This window comes from Dermacentor variabilis, chromosome 6 (genome assembly GCF_050947875.1).
Source record: "Dermacentor variabilis isolate Ectoservices chromosome 6, ASM5094787v1, whole genome shotgun sequence".
Classification (NCBI taxonomy): domain Eukaryota; kingdom Metazoa; phylum Arthropoda; class Arachnida; order Ixodida; family Ixodidae; genus Dermacentor; species Dermacentor variabilis.
In genome coordinates this window covers 99,685,539-99,713,234 of record NC_134573.1, presented here as the reverse complement: position 1 = coordinate 99,713,234, position 27,696 = coordinate 99,685,539, and the positions used below count along the sequence as shown (strand labels likewise).

Here is a 27,696-nt window from a genome sequence, read left to right as displayed (position 1 = left end):
TAAAAGACACGGGTCTTTGTGACAAATTGTGATTGTACACTGTGCGACGTAGGATGGGATGGTGATACTGTGTAGCACTAGGAACGCCTTCGCCGAATGCGCGACAGTGCCCACAGAAAAGTTCTGTATCGTGTATATGTGTGTGCGTGTGGGTTTTTAACAGCGGAGCTATTTAAGCTTTTAGTTCCGCCGTGCAGCGTTACCAGAAATCTCAGCCCAGCTGTGCGCCGCCTCGCGTTGCCTAGCAACTTCCTTCGTGTGCACCGAGCCAAGTAACCTCGTCGCACTCCACGGGCGTAGGGCGGAGTCGCACGTCACAGGAAAGTAAAAGCTCGGAACAGCCGGTGTGGCGACACACCTCTCAGTTCCTCTACTCCGTGCGTACGTGCTGCTTCCATAGGAAGACCGAAGAAAGTTCGGACGCCCGAAGAAGAAGCGGCTTACCAGGAAGAGTGCCGTACTGCTAAGCGAGAAGGGATGCGTCGCCGCCGAGCTGATCCGGAACAGTGTGCCGAAGCTGCGTGTGAGAGGAGGCGACGCCGAGTCGGGGATCCCGAGTTTCAGTCCAGGGAACGGGAGAGTAGTCGCCTCTCGACGTCGCCGAGAAGGCGATCAGGGTCTGCGACTGCTTGAAAACTTCCAGCGTCAAGCCCACCGACAAAACAACTTAGCAAAACCTAGCGCAACCTCGCAAAACCTAGAAACAACTTAGTCAAGCCTACCATAACCTCGGAAAACCTAGAAACGGCTTAGCCAAGCCTACCAACAACTTAGCAAAACCTAGTATAACCTCGCAAAACCTACAAATAACTTAGGAAAGCCACGTAAAAGCTAGGTGATCACAAGCTCCGCTGTTGACTCCAGCCTTGCACCACTAGTGCAATCTGCGGACGTTTTTTTATTATTTCATTCTCTCTCTCTCACCTATCGCATCCCTTTTCCCCTCCCCCGGTGCAGGGTAACCAACCGGAAGTTACCTCTAGTTAACTCTCTGTCTTTCCTTTGCCTTTCTCTCGCTCTCTCTTGTTCTGCAATTTACTTCGGTTATGCCTCGTCATCTGGCTCATTTTCTTTCAACGCTAGCTACCCACTATGGCAGCACAGTGGCTATGGAACTTGGCTACTGGGTATGAGACGGCAGGTTCAACCCTAACCGCGGAGGTCACTTTCCAGTTTGGATTCAAAAGCCCTCGTGTACCGTGCATTGTACCCCAGGAGGTTAAAATTAATCGTGAGTCCCCCACATCGGTGTGTCTCACAATGAGATCGTTCTTCTGGCTCGTAACACTCAGAAACTTAAATTTTAACTTCTACTCACATTGTCCATGATTATAATGTGCATCTTGACCGGACGAGCATAGAGAAAGAACACTACACATACATTGTAATCGCGAATCCGGACCAGCTAGCCCTCCAACGTGCTTTAGCGAACTCCCCTTGTACTAAAAATTTGATTCCATGATTAAGGTTGGTAGCACTCGCATCTGCTCCAAAAAGGCATTTCTGTGGGTTCACGAAGCGGCTATACTGTTGAAGGCAGTTGCCGGCCTGATCCTTTCCTATTCTCCCCCTCTCTTTCTTTGTGCACAAGTTTTCATATCAAATAATAATAATAATAATAATAATAATAATAATAATAATAATAATAATAATAATAATAATAATAATAATAATAATAATAATAATAATAATGTTGAAGGCGCTAAAAAAGTGGTGGCCTAGGGCTAAAACATGGCCGACAATGCCAACAATTCTCCGGACTCAAGCGCGTCAATCTCTCGTCTCCCCGATATCGTTGAGTTACGATTTCAGTGGCACTAAGTATGGTTTCTACAAGCCGAAGGCCAATTACACCTGCACCGGATGGCCCCAGAGATGACTCGGTACTACAAAGTGATCTCGTCACTCTCACCGCAGGTGGCCCGCGAGCTCACCGGCGTCCTTGTCCAGCCTTCAGGTCAAAAACCCCTCTAGCACCTCAAGGAAAAAAATATTAACGCATACTCTACCTTCGAAACGCAGACGCCTACAACAGCTTCTGACCAAAAAGCTCGGAGACAGACGTCATTCCCAAATGCTCCACCGGATGCGGTGGCGTTCCTGGGCGAGCACAACGTCATCACTCACGGTGCTCAGCTCTGGGAACGCTTCCTGCTGCGCCTACCCCAATCGGTTCCTCTAGTCCTTGCCGCCTCTGACGAAGCGACCTTGGGTGCTTCGCCAGAGATTCGTGCGAGGCTAACTGGAATGAGGGAACCAAAGTGCGACAGTTCAACGCCACTGTTCACCGACGTGAGATCGATGAGGTGGTCCTACCCCGCTCGGTGCACACAGCATCCGAGTCGACGGCACCCACCGTCCCAGACAGTGTCGGAGCACCCGGTGCCAGACCATAACACCAGACAGCCCGTATCAGCACCCGTGGCCCACGGCCACACGGCTCCCAGAGCGCCGACTTTCAGAGCGAGAGATAGAAGCTATTAACTTGAGAAACTCGAACCTCCCACGAGGCTTCCGTACTCATTCGCTTCAGGCTGGCCAATTCTCCGCGGGCGCTAGGCCTCACTCACCCAAGATGCAGACCACATGGCTCTCATACCGACGAATGTACTCAAAAATACTGCTCAAAAAATGTACTAAAAAAAATGTACTCAAAAAAAGGTCAAATACGCTGCAGCAGCTGTCGCCTCACTCAAGAAAGCACGCCGCCGACGCTAGCGATCACACCTACGCTTCGGGGTTAAAACAAAGGTCTCGGACGAAGCAAAACCTTTAAAGCTATCGTCCGATGCCCCAAGGGCCCCACGTTGGCTGCCAGATGTGCGGTCTCACCCGTGCAAGAGTCTTGGGACAAAGCAAAGAGAACACAGCAGTGCAAACATTCACAAAGGCATTCATTGTGCCTTTCATACGCCAATATAGCCAGCCGATAGAACATGCCGAAGGGCGCGCGACAAATCGAGGAAGTCCGCCTCGCCGCGACCGGAGGGCGAGTGAATATGTTCGCTCGCATGCTGGACACCAACACCTAATCGTTCGCGTGTACGGCCACGTGAACGGTGACACGTTCGAAAGATCGTGTTCGTCCATTCCGGTGTCCTGCTGTTGAGCCTTTCGCAGATCTGACCCATGCCTAAGAGGAACCGCCCACATACTGCCTTTTGCACCAGTGACCCCACCGTTAGGAGGCGTTAGCAGCGCAACGGTCGCGCCATCTCTCGAGCTAGTTTGCAACCACATAGACCGCCTCCGGCGCAAAGCGACGCGGTGAAGCCGGATTATAGGGGAGGGAAGCCATGCGGGGAATACAATATCAGGGGGCGCGTGAAAGTGATTCGCCCACTCTTTGGGCACAGCGGCGAAAAATTTTGGGCTACAATCTAGCATCTTCTTCCATGGATGAGATTTCAATTCTCTGTTAAGTAAAATGTTCCTTGATTGCCACCAGATTGAATTCTATTTGTTTTATTTTATGTTATTCAATTACCCTCTTTCATAAAATAATTATTTCCAATCTATTTCTTCAGATTCGGACTTACCTATTCTAATACTTCGATTTCTGATCTCCTACGTTTCCTATTTCTGACAATGCGTATTTCTTGGTATATTCAACAACTTGGTTCTTGGTGAATCCCCCATAGTGGGTATGTGCCACTAATTAGGCACCTATACATCTATTCGGATCAATAAGAGCGTGAAATGGCGCATTATGTATACCGCAGGTAACATTGGAGCCACAGATTATTTGTTTGGTAATACGGATGGAAATGGAACGCTTTGCAAAGAACACGAGGCAATTCAACACTCCTCTCTATGTCGTCACCGTTTCAATGTAGCAAAATAACAATAAAAAAAGAATTTCGGAGCTTGCCTCCCACAGACTCTCTGTATACTCGATAGATTACTCTCCTTTATTGCGGAGCCTAGCCGATTCAGCCACAGTGGGTCCACGGGGTGGCGGGGGATAAGCAGTCGGCACCCTCCCGCAACTTGCGATAATTGTATGCTACGGAGAACGTGTACTCCGGTAGTCAAAATGGTAACGTCTGGGCTGCTTTAAAAGTTGAAAATACCAATCTTTACTGATAGTCTCATTTTTGGCGCTTACATGTAATCTAGCCTTTTCACATCACTCTTTATTAGACCTAAAAGGTTATTTAGGATTATGCTTTGAAATAATATGCTATTCTTGGCCAAGCCACGGTAGCGGGAATGAACCCTACATTTAATGGGTAAGAAGAAGCTGAAGAAGAAGTGCGCAAACTCGTACAGGAAACCGAACCAACCAATCTTCTGTTTAAGTGACGTTGTCAGTGTTTTTCTAAGTGACCGCGATTGATTTTACGATGCGAGTGCGTTTCGGTGAGTAAAGCAGTCAACAACTGACAGTGAGTTGCCTCAATGGCTTTTCTTGGGTCTCTAATGAAAACTGTCGAACGAAAGCGCAACTTCAACGTAGGCACGGTAACGGTCACTTCTGTAAGACAACAGGTTATTGCCATAGTCTCACTTCTATAAATATAAAACCTACGAAGAAGGTGCGGACAACGTTTCACGTTGAGCGCATGCAGTGTTATTCGCGTTGCGTTCGCTTTCTCGACGTCCGCGGAACTATTTTAGCGCACTCTAACGAGAGTAAACCTCTCTCCACCTCGCCACCCTGAGCAACCCACTCTGCAATTTGCAGGTCACGTGTGCTTGCGCCTGCGGCGTAGAGTTTGGCGAAGGGTCGCCTTGTGCGCAGCAACTGGCATCCTGCTGCTATTGGTGTTAAACGGTAAGTTGTGCCCTTTTCTTCCGTGCAGTTTGGTCAGAAAAATGCCGTCCTTCGCTCTCCCCTCATATTTGACCGTACATGTTTTCTTAAAGGACTCTGACAACACTAACAAGCTGCAACAAACGCAGCTGACATAATACCTAACCTGGGTTTCATAAATCATCGCGCATCAAGATAGAAATTATTGCCGCTCCTTTCTCCGTCCAGAAAAAAAAGAAAAGGCCTGCGTACATCTCACCTATGGTGGGCCTATAAATTAAATTTATCGCTTTGAGTGGAATCAGATTACGTCATAAAAGTGATTCTCGCTATGGTGATGTAACCACCCGTCGGCAACAATCAACATCTGTAGCAGAAGGTTGCCATACTACGCGCATGGGTAGAAATTCAAACAAGACAAAAGTTGGAGGTTGGAAGCTGGTATTGGAAGTTGGAAAAGTGAGACAGAAGATGGAGGTCTGAAGTGATTAGGAACTTAGGGACATGGGATTTTCTTTCTTTCTTTCTTGTGCCTCACGAAGACATGTCTTCTCCGTGCCCAAACGCTGGCTTTAGCATGAATTTTTGTTTGACTGTACTGTTGATAACTTCAAGGCACCGCCTTCATATTAGCTTGTCTCTTGTTTAGAATACTACTTGTCATGTTTGTCGACATAAACATTTAAGTGTCCACGCCACGCCGCACTTCGCGAGCGCTCTGTGTAACAAGGGTACCCACGTTGTCCAAGAGCCTCTCAGCACAGAGAGAAATCAGAGTGACTGATACCAGTACTATTTGTCAAGTATACTCGGTGGCACAGCTAATGACTTGCCCAATGTTTACGTTTTGCCGCAGGGGCCGAGTTCAGAAAACTTTTCATTCGCGAGTGTTGTTTGCCGCTAGCCGGCCACTTTCACCAATATGTCCAACGCCCCGGTTGGATGGCATTACGAACAGCTATAGCTTAATGACTGTTTTCTGAAAACGAGCCCAACTCGCTGAAATGCGCGCGTCTTCTTCTACAAGTGGGAGTGGCTTGTAACAATATTGTCTTTGTTTCTGTCATTTTCTTTGAAACGTATCTCGAAACCATGCGTTTGTATACCGTCGTAGGCCTTCACTACTAGCGATACTTCACCAATAGCCGGGCCATCAAAGCAATGCTCTGAGCTTAAGCAGACCACACGCAAACACGAAAGAATGTATGGTTGACACCTCTTTCACAGGAATCAGTAGAACACGAAAGTGAAACGTGTTTTTACAGAAGCCGTTGCATGTTTATTGTACGCGTGGAATTAATTTGCACGTAGCCATCAGCGGCACCATAGCGCTGCACAGGAATCCTCCACAATGGACACGCAAGCGGAAGTGGTCGAACGACTCGCAAATCCAAGAAACATCCCCCGGAGATACTGCATTGCACGCGCCGCGGAGCGGTGCGCAAATATGCCATAAACCCCGGGCGTTCGCAAACCGAATGCAAGAGAAACCGAACGGGTTGTTAGCAAATCGCTTTGTGAACTCACGGTACGCTGCAGCGAAACGCGCACGATTCGCGGGTCGGCGACCGTGTTACAAGTCTACTCGGCGCTCGGCGTCGTGCTGCCAAGTCAATTCGGCGAAGGTACGAGCATTTCGATCCGTCTCCGTAGTGTGTTGGGCAGCCAGTTGAGTTGCGACGCCCTCAGCTTCAGGAAGACGCGCAAAGCTGCGTCACGCTAGCGTGTCTCTCGCCGGACCAAAGCGGGATTCGCCCGTCGACGTCGTTGGCTTTGTGCACCGTTTAGCGCAACAGTTTTCTTGGTTGGTTTCACCGCAACTGAAGCAGTAGGCGGAGTGGAACCACTGCTGATGCATGCTGAAGGTACACTCCGTAGGCGAGCAGGCTTCACAGGCTAATTCGACGCGAAAGACAAACCATGTGCGAAAACTGCGTCGTCGGTCTGCAGAAGGCCTACACCGCCTACACCAAGCTACACTGCATTGGAGCCTCCACTGCGCTGAAACTGGCGAAGCTTCGGAGGTTGGCAACTCTGGTCACATCTGTTACAGGAGGTAGATCGTGAACCCCGACATAAAACACTTTCGTGTTAGAAAAAAAATGCTGATAAATATAGTACCTGTTTTTATCAGCATTCTTTTTTATTTGTGCAGGCGACATTAATATGCAGGCGACAATAAATATGCAGGCGACAATAAAATCGTGCTGAATTTCATTGCAGGACATCTTATTCTTTCTGTCGCGACTTCAACAGTGCTGTCGTCTGCAGTGGCTACGGTAACCTTGCCATCGTCGCCGTCTTCCGAGACGGGAGTCTTCGAAGCCGTCGGTGCGCGCTCCTGTGTCGGGGGACCCACTGTGTACGTGGTGACACCGACATATCGGCGGGCCACCCAGGCCCCCGACCTGGTCAGGCTTTCACAGGCGCTCATGCTGGCAGAGGTTCGCATCTTCTGGGTCGTCGTCGAGGATGCCGAACGGCCGTCCACGTTGGTGAGCATCTTGCAAGAGTTGGATTCAGATGTGCGAAAGTTTGCTGTGTGCGGTTGTTCCTCTCCCCCGCTAGTGTATAGTAGCAGACCGCTAGAGCAATGGAAAGGGTATACTGTATAAAAGCAATGAATAGGAAACAAAATATGGGGCTATTCTGTACGGCAAAGAATAGCATTATAAAATAAGTGAATTCAAAGAACGATGCCTTGTTGTTAGAAGTGCAGTTTAGATGTTTGAAAGGCGTGGTTATAGCGAGAAAATTCGCTGTTGAAGACAATTGAGTATAGTGCTTGAAAATAGAACGGAGAACATTGAGGGAAATTTGTAAGCATGTCACGGTATCCGTCTACAGGTAAACGAAGACGTAGTTATCCTGTCTGAAGCGTTCAGCTTGAATATTACACATTAGGAGGAAGGTGAATGAATCTGACGGAGAATTCAGTAAAATACAGATGGCGGACTGATAAAGTGAATGTATAGGGAAGACAAAGAATTAAAAGAACATTGAACATTGGGAATATAAACCATTCCTTTTCGATGATTCGTGTGCGCGAGTCACGCATCAAAAATGTAATGCAACGTACTTGGGGACATCAATCACGTTTTAAAGGGTGCGGTAGAAAATCAACCCAGTCGTCAATCCATCCGTCCGTACCCGCACAAGTTTCTGATGCATGTGAAAAACTGTAGGTTTCGAAAACGTCTCTGGTATTTCTTCGTAGTATTATGGAGTTGAATGGGCAGGCGATAGCCGCTAGCTGAGCTGTCATGTGTTTTAAGTTCAATTGATGTTTCTGGAAGACCAAGCACACATACTCGCAAGGTGAAAATCTCCACCAAATCAAATTTAGTGACCTCGTCTGTCAAGTCGAATAAAGACGTATTCGCGGATAACGAGTATTTGGTCACTCGGCCTGTTCTGCCAAACGCTTAGGTGGTTTTCATTGCTTACACATGGGCGGCGATCGCGTCTGCCACTGCTCTTCGATTTTGTCGCTTTCGGATTGACTTTCGGACTGGATCGACTATGTGCATCCTGCGACTTTCAAGAGCCGAGAAGCCGTGTAAGAAGGGTATGAGCTCTAGTGTAGCGACAGGCAAGGGCCACTGCGGCATAATTTCAAGCGCTCTTTCGCCAATACGCCGGTTTCTTGGTAGAACAGCTTCTTCGCAACGTCACGGCTGTAGTCATGCGTACTAATATTCTGCCGTACGGAGATGTTGCAGATGTTCATTGAAGGGGAGGGTCCTAGCTGGGTGGTGGTGTCAATTAATCATGTACAAGCTTGGTCAGTGCACTGATAAATCCGGCGATAAGGCTGCTGGGACAGCCTCAAAATACGAGCGTTGTCAACGAGTTGGCTTTAGCAGTCGTACCGTGCACTCTTAAGGAAAAGTACACCCTTTGCAAAGGGTATATGTTTGCCACACAACAAGAATTGTCATCTGCCTTGCTTACGTTTCCTTTCTTGAAAACGCTGCGCCCGGTACTTTCCTGTCGAGAATGCTCTGTCATGCTCATAACGCGCATGCCGTTCGTGACTTGGAAGTGCCGGGCTCGCAGCGTTAAATAAAGGAAATGCGGACAAGACAGATGACGATTACTGTTGTGCGGCGAGATACGACTAAAGGGTGTAATTTTGCTTAAGAGTGTATGAAACGCCCGCATGACTGCCCTGCTGCCCATCAGGCCACGCAGTAGGAGTAGTATTGGATGGTAAAGAAAGAGAAAAAAAAATCACGGTAAATGTCTCACAAACTGCGGACACGTCAACCTCTTCTATGTGGCACTATGGAAGAGGAGAAGCGGCGAAAACAAGAAACCAAGAAAATAGACGTGAGAAAAGAGCTCTAAGCTTGAGTAAAATTATAGAAGAGCGCGTAGTGCGGATTTGTGCAGGGCTTGTGGACCTTCCGGGAAGCAAAGGCGTCGCGAAGTGTTGGATGGGAGCCCAAGGCGAAAATAAACACCCAGGAGTTTGAGTGTCTCGGTGGTATGTGGATGACATTGGTGGAGAATGTGTTCAGGAGTCTCTCCTTGCAGTCCAGACAGGATGGGGAGTCTACCCGACCGAAGCGGAAACATCGATCGGCCGTGTGCACAAAGCCGATGCATAATTTAACCGGGCAATATATTTCTGTGCTACAGTCTCTCGGAAGGCACGGGCTATGGCGGGTAACGTGCTGCCATTATCGGTCCAAGGTGATGGTTTATGATATGTGATGACGGATGATTTATTGAGCTTCGTCAAAAGGTGCGGCGACTTAGGATGTGAGTGTCGAATTGGGATCTTTGAGGCGCTTTGAGTAAGATATCTGCTTTCTTACTGGTGGAAATACTGGTGTGAGATTGGGTCGACTCGAGGTGGATATTCCGCCAGAAAGGGTGTGCAGCTTCGCCTATGCAGACAGGAGAGTCTGCAGCTTCACCAGTGTCTGGATGATGGATAGTGGGTGATGCACCGAGAGCTGGGTCATCTGGAAGGCCACTTTAGATACTGACAGGATAGTTGCGGAGGTCTTGTACAAATCGTCCAGGAGGAAGTTGACTGCTAGATGAATGGAATCCAGCTCTGCCATCGTGGAGGCAGCGGCAAATGTTTCACCATGGCAGCGGTGATGAAATGCGCATTGAACTTCGTGCTGCCTCTCGCTTCAACGCGAACTAAGTGGCCAGAACACAGCGTACACGAAGCTATCAGCACTCTGGACGCTGCGTCCCTATCGCCAAGCGCTTTTAAGATAGGGTACACCCGTCTCGCTTCAACGGGAACTAAGCGGTGAGAACACAGTGCACGAGAAGCTATCAGCACTCGGCGCACTCTGTCCACATCGCAGATCGCTTTCAAGAGAGCACCCGCGCGGCAGCGCCATACACGGCTACCGGCGGAGTACTGCTGATAATGATCCGACGCGGATGGATAATGCGATAAGCAACGATAACGGCTTGTAATGATGGGAGTGAGTGAGTGAAAACTTTACTGAGCTCTAGTAATTGTGTTTTTCTGCGGCTTAGACGGATTCTTCAAGAAAGTCTTCCTCCTTGTGTCTTCACTGGAGGTCTTCAACCGCTGCTTCGTCCGTCCTCTATCGCAATGGTCGGCTGCCCTCAGTCGAGGGCTCCGCTGGCTTCTGCTGTCCGTCGTGCGCGCCGCACTAGACCTAGCTGGTCTTCGCAGTGTTCGCTGAACAGCAGTTCCTCCCATTGCTCCGCGTTTGGGTGTGATATGATTGGGACTAAGCCAGGTGGTTGACATGCCCGTGTTATGTGGTATAATGTGTGTTTCTCATTGCACCATGAAGATTTGTCCTTATATAATGTGGGGTATATTACCAGCTGTGTCTTACCAGTACCCACGTACGGTGCAGAAACCTGGAGGCTTACGAAAAGGGTTCTACTTGAATTGAGGACAACGCAACGAGCTATGGAAAGAAGAATGATGGGTGTAACGTTAAGGGATAAGAAAAGAGTAGGATGGGTGAGGGAACAAACGCGAGTTAATGACATCTTAGTTGAAATCTAGAAAAAGAAATGGGCATGGGCAGGACATGTAATGAGGAGGGAAGATAACCGATGGCCATTAAGGGTTACGAACTGGGTTCCAAAAAAAAAAAGGGAATCGTAGCAGGGGGCGGCAGAAAGTTAGGGGGGCGGATGAGATTAAGAAGTTTGCAGGGACAACATGGCCACAATTTGTACATGACCGGGGTAGTTGGAGAAGTATGGGAGAGGTCCTTGCCCTGCAGTGGGCGTAACCAGGCTGACGATGATGATGATGAATGTGGGGTGCATTTTACTTCACACATTAAGTTTAGGGTACGACTCTATTTGTAGTTGTCTCGATGCGACAGCTTCTTCCCTGCTAAAACATTTGTGCGGCGGGGGGTACCGCTTCCTGCTGCCTTTGCAATTGTCGAAAATGGCCGAGTACTCTCGGCGGTACAGGCGTGGGTTCCTCGAGGCTGCCGACGTTGAACGCTCGGTAATTAGTGCACTCTCTAGCTATCCTGTCCGCCTCTTGGTTCCCTGCCACTCCCGTGGGTCCCGGTACCCATACGATCTTGTGTGTGATCGCGTCATGTGGTTTTGTGCATATCCTGTCCGCCTATTGGTTCCCTGCCACCCCCGCGTCCCGGTACCCATAAGATCTTGTGTGTGATCGCTTCATGTGGTTCTGTGCCTGTTTGTTGTTGTGTTTCACAGTCTACTGAACAGAGTATGCGGAGTGCTCGGTGACTGATTCTGTCATGCAAGTAGTTGCGCAGGCTGTTTGCGAGTCCGAGAGTAGTGTTAGCGATGGTCCGATCTGGTAGCCCTCCGCTGCCGCTAGAGCAACGGCCGCTTCTTCAGCCTCAGCTACCGTGCATTCTTGTAGCGATAATGATGGGAAAGTCATCAGAGCACCTGGCACCACCACCTGCAGTTTGTTTGCTTGCGTTATCAGTTCACCTTGCACCGCGGTCCGCAGTAGTTGGTGTCGCCGCAGCGCTGTCGTTTGTACTGGTCGGATAAAGTCATAACAATGTTTACAGAAAGAAATGAACCAACATTCCAACTATTACGAAAAAACATTTCTACACCATAACGCTGGAAAAATTACGCATGACGTCACCTGGGTAGCCTATCGGATAGCTCTCCCAACTGAGGTCAATTGCCCTAACTACCACGTAAATTGTAATGAAGTGGCTGAAAGCTCAGTGTAACACTGCACCCATGCGATCGATAACAATGCACCATGTTAAAGCCCTACAACAAATTACACGCGTTACAGGGGGCGTTTAAATGCGTCACTAAATCGTCAGAAGGACCAGCCCCAACGACTTGGCACTGTTTGAATCCCACCGATGGCAACGGTTGTTGTGGTCGCACCGCTGGTGCGATCTGTTGGGAACTCGGCGCTGACGCCCGTTGTTGCACCTGGGTCGCAAGCCCCAAGGGTAGCGTTGGCCTGGCGGCCTGGGGTACAACTGGAAGCATCCGAAGGTCCCGGCAAAGCATGAGTCGACTGGTAACAACAAAACAACTTGTTTATTTTAACATCGCAAAGAGTTGGCGGTCAGGTTGACCGAAGTAGAGAGACGGGAGAGCACTTTACTCAACAGAAGAAATCGGAGCCCTCCTTTTGGCGTCCGGGGGCAGCTGTTTTTATACTCTCGCAGTTGAGGGCAAGAAGGAACCCCTCAATAGACGAGCACGTGATTGTACAATGGGATAACGTGACGCATACTGTCGTAGTGCCGCCGGTCGGGCACAAAGACTGGGAGGAGAAGGTGACTTCTACTGTCGTATCGCCTCCGGTCGGGCACAATGGCTGGGAGGAGAAGGTGACTTCTACTGTCGTATCGCCTCCGGTCGGGCACAATGGCTGGGAGGAGAAGGTGACTTCTACTGTCGTAGCGCCTCCGGTCGGGCACAATGGCACATACACTCACACACGCACATGAAGACACGTGGCATCGGAACATGCCTGGACGCGCTTGGCGGGGAGCGTAGCGGCGACGCCGAACGGGCCAAAATGTCTGCCGCTTTGTTGCAGTCGCGCCGGCTAAACCGCGCGTCGTAGGCGAAACGTAACAGACCGCCCCGCCGGGGGAAGGAGATCCCGATGGACAGGGGACTGCATCCGCTGTCCGGAGGGATGTCGCTCGATGATGCTCATAACCGAAGTCGGGCGTCCCTCGACGTTTCTTGAGCGCAGCGCACAGAGAAGGCCTCGTTCTCTCGTTCAGGTTCGCACGGGACACTGCAAAGTGACTTCGGGAGAGTTCACATTTTTGTTCTCGTTCCCGGCAAGCGTTAGAACTGCGCTGAAACTCAACCGCTCAGTCAGCAAGCACGGCACAACCCTCACTAAGCCCTGCCAGGCTCTTTCCCCTTTTATACCACTGCCTAGTTCCTTACAGTAGTCTAGCATCACTCAGAACGCGTCCACAAATTGGAAAATTGCACTAGAAAGCATATCATCACTTTGAAACACTAAACAAAAGCAATATGTTAAAAAATCCTTCCTCAGGAAGAAAAACATCAGTAACAAACAATTTTGAGGCTGATTCCTACGTTAGGGGCTTCGACTTAAGCCATCGGCGTTACCGTTGAGACTCCCCTTTTTGTAACGCACCTCAAAGGAATATTGTTGCAAAGCGAGGCTCCAGCGCAGGAGGCGGCCATTTTTGGGAGAGATGGTCTGCAGCCATTGGAGAGGGCAGTGATCCGTCTCAATGATAAACCTCGAGCCGGCTAGATAGCATGACAATTTCTGAACGGCCCACACGAGACATGCACACTCTTTCTTGGTGGCGCTATACGCCTGCTCACGACTGGTCAGCTTACGACTAGCATACAGGACGGGGTGTTCTACTTCTCCATTTTCCCGTTGGCACAGTACAACGCCCATGCCTCGCTCACTAGCATCGCACTGAACAACGAACCCTTTTGTATAGTCTGGCGATCGTAGCACAGGCTGGCTTGTAAGGGCACTCTTTAGGGCGCTAAAAGCTCTTTCCTTTGTCTTGTCCCAGACGACTGTTTGAGGCTCTGTTTTTCTTAGAGCATCCGTCAGGGGAGCCGCGATATCAGAGTACCTGGGGATGTACCTCTGATAATAGCCGGCGACACCTAAGAACGACCGAATATCGGTCTTCGTGCGCGGTTGCGGAAAGTCTCGCACAGCGGCCACTTTTATTTCAGAGGGGCGGCGACGACCCTGACCAATCACGTGACCGAGGTAGACAACCTCGGCCTGTGCTAACTGGCACTTAGGAGCCTTTACTGTCAAGCCCGCTTCGCGCAGGCGGGTTAGCACTGCCCGCAAGTGTGCCATATGCTCAGACCAGGATGCGGAGAATATCGCTACGTCGTCTAGATACGGTAAAGCGAATTCTTGCTGTCCCCGCAACACTTTATCCATGAGGCTTGAAAAACAGTATGGCGCGTTCTTCAAACCAAAACTCAACACTTTAGGACGGAATGTTCCCATTGGTGAAATGAACGCCGCATACCTACTAGCCTCTTCTGTAAGTGGAACCTGCCAATAACCCCTGACAAGATCTAGGGTGGAAATAAACTGAGCGCTACTAACTTTCTCAAGGCGCTCCTCGATGTTAGGGATCGGATAAATTTGATCCTTAGTGATGGAATTAAGCCTGCGGTAGTCGACGCAAGGACGAGGTTCCTTGCCCGGTACCTCAACTAAAATCAAAGGGGAGGTATAATCACTCTCACCAGCCTCAATAACACCGAGCTGTAGCATTTTCTTTACCTCAGCCTCCATAATATCGCTCTGGCGGGGTGACACCCGATACGCCTTGGATCGTACTGGCTCTGGGGAGGTAAGTTCTATGTCATGAGTAAGGACAGAAGTCCTACCAGGCCTCTCAGAGAACAGACCTTGAAACTCTTGTAAGAGCTGGTGTAGTTCGGTTTTCTGCTCACGCGACAGCGATGCTCCACTGACTAAGTCACTAATGACTTGACCGGTGTCTTCCCTGTTCGTCACTGAGCCTAGTACCGGAAGCTCGACCGGGAGCTCTTTAGGAACGTTTACCATCATGCACACCACAGCTTCCCTTTGTCTATAAGGTTTGAGCAGATTACAGTGGTAAACTTGCTGTGCTTTCCGCTTTCCTGGCAGACTCACCACGTAGTTAAAGTCCGACAGTTTCTGAACAATTCGTGCTGGGCCCTCCCACTGCACGTCTAGTTTGTTGTTTAGCGATGTGCGCAATATCATGACCTCATCGCCCACCTCAAAACGACGGGCCCTGGTTGTCCGATCATAATAAACCTTGGCCCTCTGCAGGGCCTTTGCCATTGCTTCACCTGACAACTCCTGTGCCCTTCTTAAGCGTTCGAGGAGCTTAAGCACGTACTCCACCACGACTGGGTCGTCGCCCCTGCCTTCCCACGATTCTCGAAGCATGCGAAGCGGAGACCGAAGCGAGCGACCGTACACCAGCTCAGCTGGCGAAAACCCCGTAGCTGCATGCGGCGCGGTCCTTAATGCAAACATCACCCCAGGCAGACACAGCTCCCAGTCAGTTCGATGTTCAAAACACAATGCTCTCAACACGCGCTTCATGACGGAGTGGAGCTTCTCAACGGAATTCGACTGTGGGTGGTACACTGAGCTATGTAGCAGCTTTACCCCACACCTTTCGAGAAAAGTTGTCGTCAAAGCGCTAGTAAACACTGTGCCCTGATCTGATTGGATTTCCGCAGGAAAACCAACTCGTGCAAATATGGACAGTAGTGCATTGACTATCTCAACTGAGCTGAGTTCTTTAAGCGGCACTGCTTTAGGGAACTTTGTCGCTGGGCAGATCACAGTCAAAATGTGTCTGTACCCCGTGGCTGTTACCGGCAGAGGTCCCACTGTATCAATAACGAGCCGTCTAAAAGGCTCCGTAATGATAGGTACCAATTTCAACGGCGCCCTTGATTTGTCCCCTGGTTTGCCCACCCGCTGACAAGTGTCACATGTCCTCACGAAATGGTCTGCGTCCCGAAAACACCCTGGCCAATAGTACTCTTGCAAGAGACGGTCCTTAGTTTTCTTAACTCCTAGGTGTCCGGAGCACGAACCCCCGTGCGACAAGCGCAACAAATCCTCACGATAGCATTGAGGAACGATCAGCTGATCGAACTCCACTCCTCTGCGGTCTAGATACTTCCGGTACAGGACTCCACCTCTTTCCACCAAACGCGCATTTTTCCTGGCGATACCTTCCTTGACATTGCAGCGTATGTTTTCTAGGCTACCATCCTGCTTTTGCTCGGCTATCAAAGCCGACCGGCTGACTTTTAGCAACCTATCAAGTCCGTCTGACGTAGGCGCGATGAGCAAATCAGTAGATAGCTCTTCTAACTTTCCCGTGTCGGGCATTTCCTCTCCAGTATCTGGCGCCTTCAACGCTACAGACTCAATTTTATTCAGTTCAGGCGTGCTCTGAATATCGGCTTGCTGCGCCTCTGACCCTTTTTCATTGTTTGATAACGTCGGCCCTGCAACTACCGCCTTTGCAGCGAGCTCCCGAACCTTCGACCTGGTTAAGGCCTGAACGCTAGCCTCACCAAACAAAAGCCCCTTCTCGCGCAGGAGGTGATCGGACCTGTTTGAAAATAGGTACGGGTACTGGGGGGGCAGCATAGATGACACTGCGGCCTCCGTCTCAAGCGCTCCGAAAGGCCCTTCAATAAGCACTTTTGCTACCGGCAGACACACGCTATGAGCTTCCACGGCTTGCTTGATCCAGGCGCACTCGCCCGTGAACATATGGGGTTCTACGTAAGAGGGGTGAACTACATCCATTGTAGCTGCGGAATCGCGAAGCACACGGCACTCTTTCCCGTTCACGAGGAGGTCTCGCATGTAAGGCTCGAGAAGCTTCATGTTCTCGTCAGTGCTGCTTAATGAAAAAAACACAACTTTTGGTGTTGTTTCCGGACACTGCGCCGAAAATTGACCCGGCGTCTGGCACGTATAACAAACGCGCGCTCGCCTCATCTCGAACCGCTTTCTGCGTTTGGCTGCCGCCGTCTCCTTACGTTCTGTCGGACTGCTTTCACTCGCATCCGCACTACGTGTGTTCCCCTTTGCTCTCATGGGTGTGAACTTCGGCCTCTCAAACTTCGAGCCAAATTCACCCTTTTGACCGTCCTTAGCTCCGCGAGCCCGACGCGTCACAAACTCCTCGGCTAGCTCAGCGGCTTTAGCCACCGTACAAACGTCTGGCCTATCCAAGACCCAGTACCGCACGTTCTCAGGTAACCGACTATAAAACTGTTCTAGCCCGAAACACTGCAGAACTTTCTCGTGGTCACCAAACGCTTTCTCTTCTTTGAGCCACTCCTGCATGTTTGACATAAGCCTGTACGCAAACTCTGTGTATGACTCACTTCTGCCTTTCTCATTTTCCCAAAACTTCCGACGGAACGCCTCCGCTGACAGCCGGTACTTTTTTAGAAGACTCGATTTCACTGTGTCGAAATCCTCTGCCTCCTCTCTATCCAAGCGAGCGACTACGTCGGCCGCCTCGCCGGGTAACAAAGTGAGCAAGCGCTGTGGCCACGTTTCCCGAGAGAACCCCTGCTTCTCGCACGTTCGCTCAAAGTTAACCAGGAACAAACCGATGTCCTCTCCAAGCTTAAACGGCCGCATCAGGTCAGTCATTTTGAATAATACTCGTTCTCCTGCACCGTGTGCCTGACTTCCATTACGAGCGCGTTCCATCTCTATCTCGAGACGCTTCATTTCCAAAGCGTGTTGACGGTCGCGCTCTTCTTTTTTCTCTTGTTGCTCTCGCTCTTTTTGTTCTTTAAGTTCGCTCTCCTGTCTTTTTGCAGTCTCCCTCTCCTCAATGGTCTCAAGGCATTCCGACAGCTCGTCATCCTCAGCTTCTAACTCAAGAATAGCCTTTAGCAGTTCTGGTTTTCTGAGTTTGTCCGAGACATCCAGACCCAACTCTCTTGCAAGCTCCAACAATTTCGGTTTGCGCAACGACTTCAAATCCATGGCTGCTCTGAATGCTGCTTTCTCTACTGCTTACTATTGTCTTGCCGCAAACTAACCCGGCAGCAACGACAACCACAACTACCAGCTCTGTTTCTGACACTAACAAAAGCCTGGCAAAGCTCAGAAGAAGAAAGTCCCGCACTCACCAAACCTCGCAGCCAAGAGTTCAGCGCAGTCGTTCCGCTGCAGGCAACCAGTCATCACACAGGGCTCGTTGCACTGCTCCCGGATCGTCGTTGAGTTGCTCAGCATACAGTCAACTGCATATCTTCGCTGCTGGCCTCCGTTGTCGCGATCTCACCGCTGGCAGACAGTTATTTGAATCCCACCGATGGCAACGGTTGTTGTGGTCGCACCGCTGGTGCGATCTGTTGGCAACTCGGCGCTGACGCCCGTTGTTGCACCTGGGTCGCAAGCCCCAAGGGTAGCGTTGGCCTGGCGGCCTGGGGTACAACTGGAAGCATCCGAAGGTCCCGGCAAAGCATGAGTCGACTGGTAACAACAAAACAACTTGTTTATTTTAACATCGCAAAGAGTTGGCGGTCAGGTTGACCGAAGTAGAGAGACGGGAGAGCACTTTACTCAACAGAAGAAATCGGAGCCCTCCTTTTGGCGTCCGGGGGCAGCTGTTTTTATACTCTCGCAGTTGAGGGCAAGAAGGAACTCCTCAATAGACGAGCACGTGATTGTACAATGGGATAAGGTGACGCATACTGTCGTAGCGCCGCCGGTCGGGCACAAAGACTGGGAGGAGAAGGTGACTTCTACTGTCGTATCGCCTCCGGTCGGGCACAATGGCTGGGAGGAGAAGGTGACTTCTACTGTCGTATCGCCTCCGGTCGGGCACAATGGCTGGGAGGAGAAGGTGACTTCTACTGTCGTAGCGCCTCCGGTCGGGCACAATGGCACATACACTCACACACGCACATGAAGACACGTGGCATCGGAACATGCCTGGACGCGCTTGGCGGGGAGCGTAGCGGCGACGCCGAACGGGCCAAAATGTCTGCCGCTTTGTTGCAGTCGCGCCGGCTAAACCGCGCGTCGTAGGCGAAACGTAACAGCACGTTTGTAGAATATCGTCAAAATTGTTGCAGAGTATATTTAAGACTGGCCTTGACGGCTCCTAGCCCTTCCCAAATTTAACCAGGCTCAATCTGCGTTGGGCGAGAAGGTTAGATAGTTTTTAAATGACAGCAGCAGTAAGAGCGCAGAAGCCTTTGTTGGGCTATCTGACATTCCCGTCCGACATCTGCACCGCTTTAATAATGCTTCAAACTTCGGCATATGTTTATGAAGAAGTATTGTTTTGATTAATCTGTCCCAATAATACTTAGTGCGATGTCATATTTTCCCCTCCACTGGATTGCTTTTATTTGTTAGCGTTTGAACAACATACGTACATTGTATTATACGAAATACTTTTCGTCGTGTGGAGTCCTTCGTTCATGCAAGAACACTTAGTCAATCTCAGACCGACCTCTTACAGAAGCACGGCTAGTAATTAGCTTTCTGCAAGGATTGAAAACAAAACGCTCTCTGCGCAATAGGCGCGTATACCTGATCACATATTTTCGAAGCGATAACTATTCGGCATAGGATGGGCATCATTATGGCTAATAGTAGTGACATCAAGTCAACATGGACTCTTCTGGCGTAGCCTGTCGTGGAGCAGTTGAAAACCGGCAACATCTGTTTTGGAAATTTCATTTTTTGTACTTCCTGTACTTTTAAGGGGAAACGACATTTATTCTTTTCAATAACACCTTCTTGAGGGGCTCAGAAACGTCACGTAAGAATTCTCAGAAAGTTTATGATCAATTTATTCTGCTCTAAATTTTATCAAAATCCGAATAATTGGCCCGCAGTTCCATGCGTCACGTTGTATGCTGTAACTAATACATTGCGAAGTAAACCCAGAAGCCCAAAAGCACGAAAGAAATTATTGAATTTCTTTCGACACACAAACGGTTAATCAGGATGAAGACTATGAACAAATAATTGCATATCTGCAGGTTCAAAAAATAATGCGCCGGTCAGGACTTGCCGGCGTTCAGCTGGCCAGTCGGACTCCCCCGGAATTTCGTGCGCCGAAATATGGCATGGGCGTCGCCCCTCGCTTGAAGGCGATAGCGTGGCTGCGAGCCAACGCCGTGCTGCCCTCTGTGCTGTACTTCGCCGACGACGACAACTCGTACGACCGGCGCCTCTTCGCCCAGGTAAAGACGCCGCTCGCTGTGGTGGCACTTCAGATGATTGACTGTAGCATGTGCTGCAATTAGTACACTGCACTCCACAACTAAGTGCTATTGCAGGGGCGCTCCCATTTATAACGATAGCTATGCATCGACACTCCAAGCAGGCAAATTTTTACAGCGAAGCTGTGTATGACTCGGATCCCGGGATTTGTTCGTCTACGTCGATAGAACAATCGACGATTCCCCGAAATGAAGCGAAAATGGGCCTACCTCCATTGCAATTACGCATAAAATAAAAAAAAAAAACAAGACAATCGCCATATGTAACCATATTATGTAACCAGCTTATTATGAAACCAGCTTATGTAACCATATTATGGTTACATAAGCTGCAGTTGCCGGGAAGCGAAAGCGGCAACTGTAGCATACGAAGCAAAGAGTGACGTCACTACACTTTCATATGTAAAAGGAGAACCCGCCTAGCAAACGATTTCATTTGGTATTGCGATGGCGCTATGGGAAGACCACGCATAGTTAGTACTCCCGAAGAGAAGCGTGAACGTGACGACTGGCGACGGGAAAATTCACGTCAGTATGCCTACCAATGTCAGTATCAGGCTAGGCAGTACGCAGCGGTTGGTGGCCAAAGCAAGCCACGCACAGTCAGGACGCCTTTTACACTTTACCTTTTAGTTGGGTACAGTGCATTTAATTGTCTTGACGTCAATCACTTCATGTAGTCCATTGCTCAATCCCTCTAGGCTATGTCACATTGGTCCATGGAATCATGTGATGCCACAGCTTCGCTGGCGAACCACCTTCACAGCGTCGATTCAAGCCCATTTTTTTTCCGCCATCGTTGCTGTGATGTATCCCACCACCACCTAAGTAGATGTATTCCCTTACCAATTCCAGTGCCTCGCTACCTATCGTAAACTCCTGTTCTCCTCCGAGACTGTCAAACGTTACTGTAGGTTTCTGCAGATAATTTTTTAGACCCACCCTTCTGCTTTGCCTCTCCAGGTCAGTGAGCCTGCATAGCAGTTGGTCCCCAGAGTTACTAAGCAAGACAATATCATTAGCGAATCACAAGTTACTTAGGTGTTCTCCATTAACTCTTATCCCCAATTCTTCCCAATCCAGGTCTCTGAATACCTCCTGTAAACACGCTGTGAAAAGCATTGGAAAGATCGTATCTCCATGCCTGACGCCTTTCTTTATTGGGATTTTGTTGCTTTCTTTATGAAGGACGACGGTGCCTGTGGAGCCGCTTTATATATATTTCAGTATTTTTACATACGGCTCGTCTACATTTTGATTCCGTAATGCCTCGATGACTGCTGAGGTTTCGACTGAATCAAACGTTTTCTCGTAATCTATGAAAGCTATATGTAAGGGTTGGTTATATTCGGCACATTTCTCTATCACCTGATTGATAGTGTGAATATGGTCTATTGTTGAGTAGCCTTTACGGAATCCTGCCTGGTCCTTTGGTTGAGGGAAGTCCAAGGTGTTCCTGATTCTATTTGCGATTACCTTAGTAAATAGCTTGTAGGCAACGGACAGTAAGCTGATCGGTCTCTAATTTTTCAATTCTTTGGCGTCCCGTTTCTGATGGATTATGATAATGTTAGCGTTCTTCCAAGATTCCAATACGCTCGAGGTCATGAGGCATTGCGTATACAGGGTGGCCAGTTTTTCTAGAACAATCTGCTCACCATCCTTCAACAAATCTGCTGTTACCTGATCCTCCCCAGATGTCTTCCGCCATTGCATAGCTCCCAAGGCTTTCCTTACTTCTTCCGGCGTTATTTACGGGATTTCAAATTCCTCTAGGCTATTCTCTCTTCCATTATCGTAGTGGGTGCCACTGGTAATGTATAAATCTCTATAGAACTCCTGAGCCACTTGAACAATCTCATCCATATTAGTAATGATATTGCCGGCTTTGTCTCTTAACGCATATATCTGATTCTTGCCTATTCCTAGTTTCTTCTTCGGTCCTTTAAGCTTCCTCAATTCCTGAGAGCACGTTCAATTCTATCCATATTATACTTGCTTATGTCAGCTATCTTCGCTTGATGATTATCTTGGAAAGTTCTGCCAGTTCTATTCTACCTGTAGGGTTGGTTAGAGGCTTTCATACATTGGCAATTCTTGATCAGATCTTTCGTCTCCTGCGATAGCTTACTGGCATCCTGTCTAACGGAGTTACCACCGACTTCTATTGCACATTCCTTAATGATGCCCATAAGATTGTCGTTCCCATCTTCAACACTAAGGTCCTCTTCCTGAGGTAAAGCCGAGTACCTGTTCTGTAGGTTGATCCGGAATTACTCTATTTTCCTTCTTACCGCTGACTCGTTGATGGGCGTCTTGTGTACGAGTTTCTTCCGTTCTCTCCTCAAGTCTAGGCTAATTCGAGTTCTTACCATGCTATGGTCACTGCAGCGCATCTTGCCGAGCACGTCCACATCTTGTATGTTGCCAGGGTTACCGCAGAGTATAAAGTCGATTTCATTTCTAGCCTCGCCATTCGGGCTCCTCCACGTTCACTTTCGGCTATCTCGCTTGCAGAAGAAGGTATTCATTATCCGCATATTATTCTGTTCTGCAAACTCTACTAATAAATCTCCCCTGCTATTCCTAGTGCCTATGCCATATTCCCCTACTGACTTGTCTCCAGCCTGCTTCTTGCCTACCCTGGCATTGAAGTCGCCCATCAGTATGATGCATTTTGTTTTGACTTTACCCATCGCCGATTCCACGTCTTCATAGAATCTTCCGATTTCCTGGTCATTATGACTAGATGTAGGGGCGTAGACCTGTGCGACCTTCAATTTGTACTTCTTATTAAGTTTCACAACAAGACCTGCCACCCTCTCGTTAATGCTATAGAATTCCTGTATGTTACCAGCTATTTCCTTATTAATCAGGAATCCGACTCCTAGTTCTTGTCTCTCCGCTAAGCCTTGGTAGCACAGGACGTGCCCATTTTTCAGCACTGTATATGCTTCTTTCGTCCTCCTAACTTCACTGAGCCCTATTATATCCAATTTACTGCCCTCTAATTCCTCTAATAGCACTCCTAGACTCGCCTCACTAGATAACGTTCTAGCGTTAAACGTTGCCAGGTTCAGATTCCAATGGCGGCCTGTCCCTATCGTATGTATGTATGTATGTATGTATGTATGTATGTATGTATGTATGTATGTATGTATGTATGTATGTATGTATGTATGTATGTATGTATGTATGTATGTATGTATGTATGTATGTATGTATGTATGTATGTATGTATGTATGTATGTATGTATGTATGTATGTATGTATGTATGTATGTATGTATGTATGTATGTATGTATGTATGTATGTATGTATGTATGTATGTATGTATGTATGTATGTATGTATGTATGTATGTATGTATGTATGTATGTATGTATGTATGTATGTATGTATGTATGTACGCATCGTATACGAGTATAAGAAGGAGCGACCGCGCACCGTGTGCTGCGGGTGTGAGGGCAAGGTTGCGAGAGTGCGCCGATAATGATGGCGGCGTGATGCGCGCAGTGCTTGCGCGCACTCAATTTGAAGGCGTCGTGATCGAGCGCGCGGGCCTAGAGGGGAGACACCAGGTGCCACTGGGCAGGCGCCACTCTGTTATGAGCCTCTTTCACGCCAAATTGGGTGAATACAGCTTTCCCCCGTAAGCAGCTGCAGCAGCTCGAAGAATGCAAGCTTGCTGCACAGAACTACGACTAAGTGTGGCGTTCACTCGGCGCTGTCTGCACGTTATCGGCCGTAGAAACAGTTTCCGACTGCGAGGCGTGTGATGTTCCTGACACTACAGAACTAACTTTGCGCATGTGCCTGCGATATGCGCTGCAATGACTCTCACAGGCACAACAGTTGTCTAAGATACACAATCAACTTTTGTCTGAAGAGGTTTTCCTGGGAGTTTGACCTCACCCTTCTTATCGTCATATTCTTAAGGATCTCGTCAAATCTTTGCAAGAGAGTGGTGTTCATTTGCGACTTCGAGAGTATTCGCTGCTCAACTTCATTCACCGCCGTATTCGTTCCCATCATCCACGGTTTTTTTTTCTCTGCTATTTTTACGACAATTTTCCTTCTCCAATGCTGAATAGCAAGTCGAAACTTTGATTCATACCGACCTGCCAGCTTTTCTATCAGAATAAATGTGTCTCTGTCACTCACAGTGCTTGGCTGCAATACGGCTGTGCTGATGCTGCCTTAGCCGCTTTTCGCGCGCAGATTGCCCAGGTTCAGCGGGTTGGCGTGTTTCCCGTGGGAATGATAGACCACCAAAACTTAAGCTCTCCCGTGGTGTCATCCGACGGCCGGGTGGTAGGCTTTCACGACCAGTACCTGACTGCAAGGGCCTTCCGCGTGGACATGGCCGGGTTCGCCGTCAACATGTCACTGGTCCTGTCCAGCGCCAGCCCAACCATGCCCTACAAGCGAGGCTATCTCGAGAGCGCGTTCCTCGAGAGCCTTGGCGTCACTGTCAACGACTTGGAGCCACTGGCAAACAACTGCACCGAGGTATATTTTTCGGTTGCTGATTTTTCTTTTCGTTTTTCACTCTAAAAATAAAAAAAAGCTGATGTTGTAACCGCGCGCACTGTCACGTTAGCAAGCAGCTATAGTGCGCACGCCAGCACATCCTAATATGAGCGGCTACGTCCGATGGTAAAGAGCTCTTCTTTCCTTGAAACATGTCCGCGCACTGCGCATGTACGTGAAACTGTGAGGGGCTTTCTGCGCCCACGTTAGCTCTGGGGTTACGTAAGCTACACTGGTTCCGCGAGAAGTGCATTTTGGGGGAAACCGTTGTGAGGAAGTTTTAGTTAGGAGTCAACTCCGAATTACTTATTCAAATACGGATAACATTCAGGATTGCCTTTCAGAGATAACCACTGGACTGATTCGAATAAAATTTATTGCAGCTGAGATAAGAAAAAATTGAAATATCAAAACTTTAGCATGCAGAATATTGATTTAGCGGAAGTTGGTAAGTTAAAAATGCGGAAAAGAAATTCTAAAGGGGTGGGTGCGTAAATAATGAAAATTTCAAACACGTATCGAATAGCAGTGCTTATTCGATTCGTATTCTATTTGAGAATTTGCTAATTGGAGCGCTTGAATATTTGTTTCGTTTCGTATATAAGGAATAAGAACAAAAACATCATATTATTACCTCATGCACATTGTCTATCTGATAGCATTTAACCTTCGAGAAATCGTGATTGAACCTACACGCATACAAGACACAGTAAAAAAAAAAAAATTCTGGACCTTATTCTTTTAGGCTAACACTTCCCGCGAAGTGCTATCAAATCAAATATTATTCAAGACATCTCAGACCACGATATATCGATACGCACTTTACCACTTAGCAGCAGAATAACGAATCGCAGTGAAGTTTCTTTAATAATCAACTTTCACAGAGCCGATGACAGCAATGTGCTAACACACTTAGACCATGAGTTTCATAGCTTTTCATAGCTGGCGGCTGACGCATGCTATGTTATAAATGTTCTTTAGATTACGTTAAAATTGATTACATTTCTTTATATTGATAAGTATATTTCGAAAAAAATAATGAAACAGCAAAGCTGTTTCATTATTTTGGATCACATGAGAGGTTATTCAGTCGAAGTGCCGAGTTAATCGGCTTCGTAAAATGGCAAAGAATAATCCAAGCCAGTCGACAACTTAAAAACTTCTATACGCCACAGCAGACCTCAGGAGTAGAACCAAGGCAGTAAAAGATTATTATTTTAACCTAACTCTTCCCAATTTCCTTACAAATAATCCCCATTGGTTCTATAGAAGCGCTTCAGTAGAAACGTAGTAAAGACACAACTAGCTGCAGAATAAAAATTAATAAAGGCTGATTGATTTAATGATTTTTTTCCAGTCAGTATTCACAGTAAAAAATGAGACTATACCCTCGGTTGATTCATGCATTACTGTGAGCATCGATGACCTAAAGATCCCAGATGCTCGTATCTTGAACCTGCGGTTGAACATTGATTCTAAGAAATATAGTGGCTTCGATGACATTCCAAACGACTTTCTTAAAAGGTGCGCAGAATGGTGCCGAATATATGTCGGCTTAATTTTCAGGAAATCTTTCCAATCAACTAACTTGCCGTCAGACTGGAAAATAGACAATATCATGCCAGTACGTAAGTCCGGAGATAAAGGTATGGTATCAAATTATAGGCCCGCGTATCCCTCACTAGTACATTGGGTAAACACCTAGAACGCAAAATATTTAAACACATTTCAGTTTTCCTTGAATCAGTAAACTTCCTTCTTCTAAGCAGTACGAACTCCGAAATGGCTTATCAAATATTACTCCATTGACAGAAGTTGTACGTGGCCTTGCGCTTAGCCTGAATAACCGTAGCCGAACAGATATGATTCTACTATACCCATGGAAAGCATTCGACGGTGCATGCCATAACAAGTTCAGTGTGAAAGTAGAAGCTGTTTTATGTAACGGGGCCCATCACCTGCTAGATTAAAGATTGTTTGTTGAACGGGAAAGAATTTGCATTCTTCGAACATGCGACATCAAAGACTATTTCGTATCATCAGGAGCACCGCAAGGATCAGCCCTTGGGCCGTTGTTATTGCTAATCTTTACTACTGACATTGCAACGTACATCGATTTTAACATTAAGCTTTTCGCCGATGACTGTGCTATTTACCAAGAAATTAACAATCATGCAGACCGTCTTTCTCTGAGTGCGTCCCTTAACACAATATCTGAATGTTTTGAGCAGTGGCCGAGGTCATCTAACGTAAAAAAAAAAAAAAAAAAAAAAAATCCGCCATATTCACTGCGACAAGAAAAAAAAAAAAAGGACACTCACACTTTATTTACGCAATCAATGGCACAGAGCTAGCTAAATTAAATGAGCATAAATATGTACATAAATATCGCGCTTTCTGCGGCCCTCAAATGCAGCTCGCACATTGACAACATTACCGCACCAGCCCAACACGTCAATTACTCTTTCTTAAAAGGTGCCTAAAGCTAACGCCTATTCCCCTTAAATTGCTCATATACCATACATTCATAAGACCGATCTTGGAATATGCAAATGTGGTTTGATTCCCTCACACAAAGACTAACTTAGCAAACGCGGAAGGGTTGCAAAGGAAGCCATAAGATTTATACATAATAAGTACAGGCGCACTGGTTCACCCACTCATCTTCCAGCTGTGAATGACGCTGTGAGATGGAGCGAAAGAAGCGCGCCTAAAGTTTTTGTTTTAATACCGTCCAGGTAGGCTAATCGAATATTCCTAAAAAATGCATTTAAACATTTTTTTTAGTAATTAGGCCGACCAAATTAAGTGAGATCAATATAGTTTGGTATATACGAAAATATGTTTTTTTTGTGCGGCTGTATTTCACACTTGCCTGCCACTTATTTGTAATAATTCCGGGATGTCCGTTCAGCGACTTGCTAAATAAAAAGTCGGCCACGTTGGCCACAACTGATTATTTTATGTGCTCGATGGCGCCTGCTGAAACCATGCTGCTTTCCGGCCCTTTTCACGCAGGTACTGGTTTGGCACACGCATACTGCGCAAAGAGACTTTCCTTCGGGTGATGCAGTTCTTGGCCTTAACCTTACGTCACCGAACAATTTACCGCTACTGTACCAGAGCATTTTAGAAGGAGTTTAA

The 27,696-nt window shown here is 48.0% G+C and overlaps 1 protein-coding gene across 1 annotated transcript; it reads left to right on the top strand.

The window, feature by feature from the left end:
* The first annotated feature begins 1,875 nt into the window (after positions 1–1,875).
* On the top strand, positions 1,876–27,696 carry LOC142586229 (galactosylgalactosylxylosylprotein 3-beta-glucuronosyltransferase S-like). The gene is made up of 6 exons (XM_075697481.1): positions 1,876–1,957; positions 4,688–4,777; positions 6,980–7,251; positions 19,778–19,981; positions 24,241–24,531; positions 27,571–27,696. Exons 1-6 carry the CDS (start codon positions 1,876–1,878, stop codon positions 27,694–27,696), a joined length of 1,065 nt encoding a protein of 354 aa, XP_075553596.1.

Bases quoted from the DNA above. Each gene is read 5' to 3' on its own strand.
- LOC142586229 (XM_075697481.1), top strand. From the start codon at position 1,876: ATGACTCGGTACTACAAAGTGATCTCGTCACTCTCACCGCAGGTGGCC. The intron at 7,252-19,777 runs GTGAGCATCTTG...GCATATCTGCAG, and splicing joins CCGAACGGCCGTCCACGTTG to GTTCAAAAAATAATGCGCCG. The intron at 24,532-27,570 runs GTATATTTTTCG...CTTTTCACGCAG, and splicing joins TGGCAAACAACTGCACCGAG to GTACTGGTTTGGCACACGCA.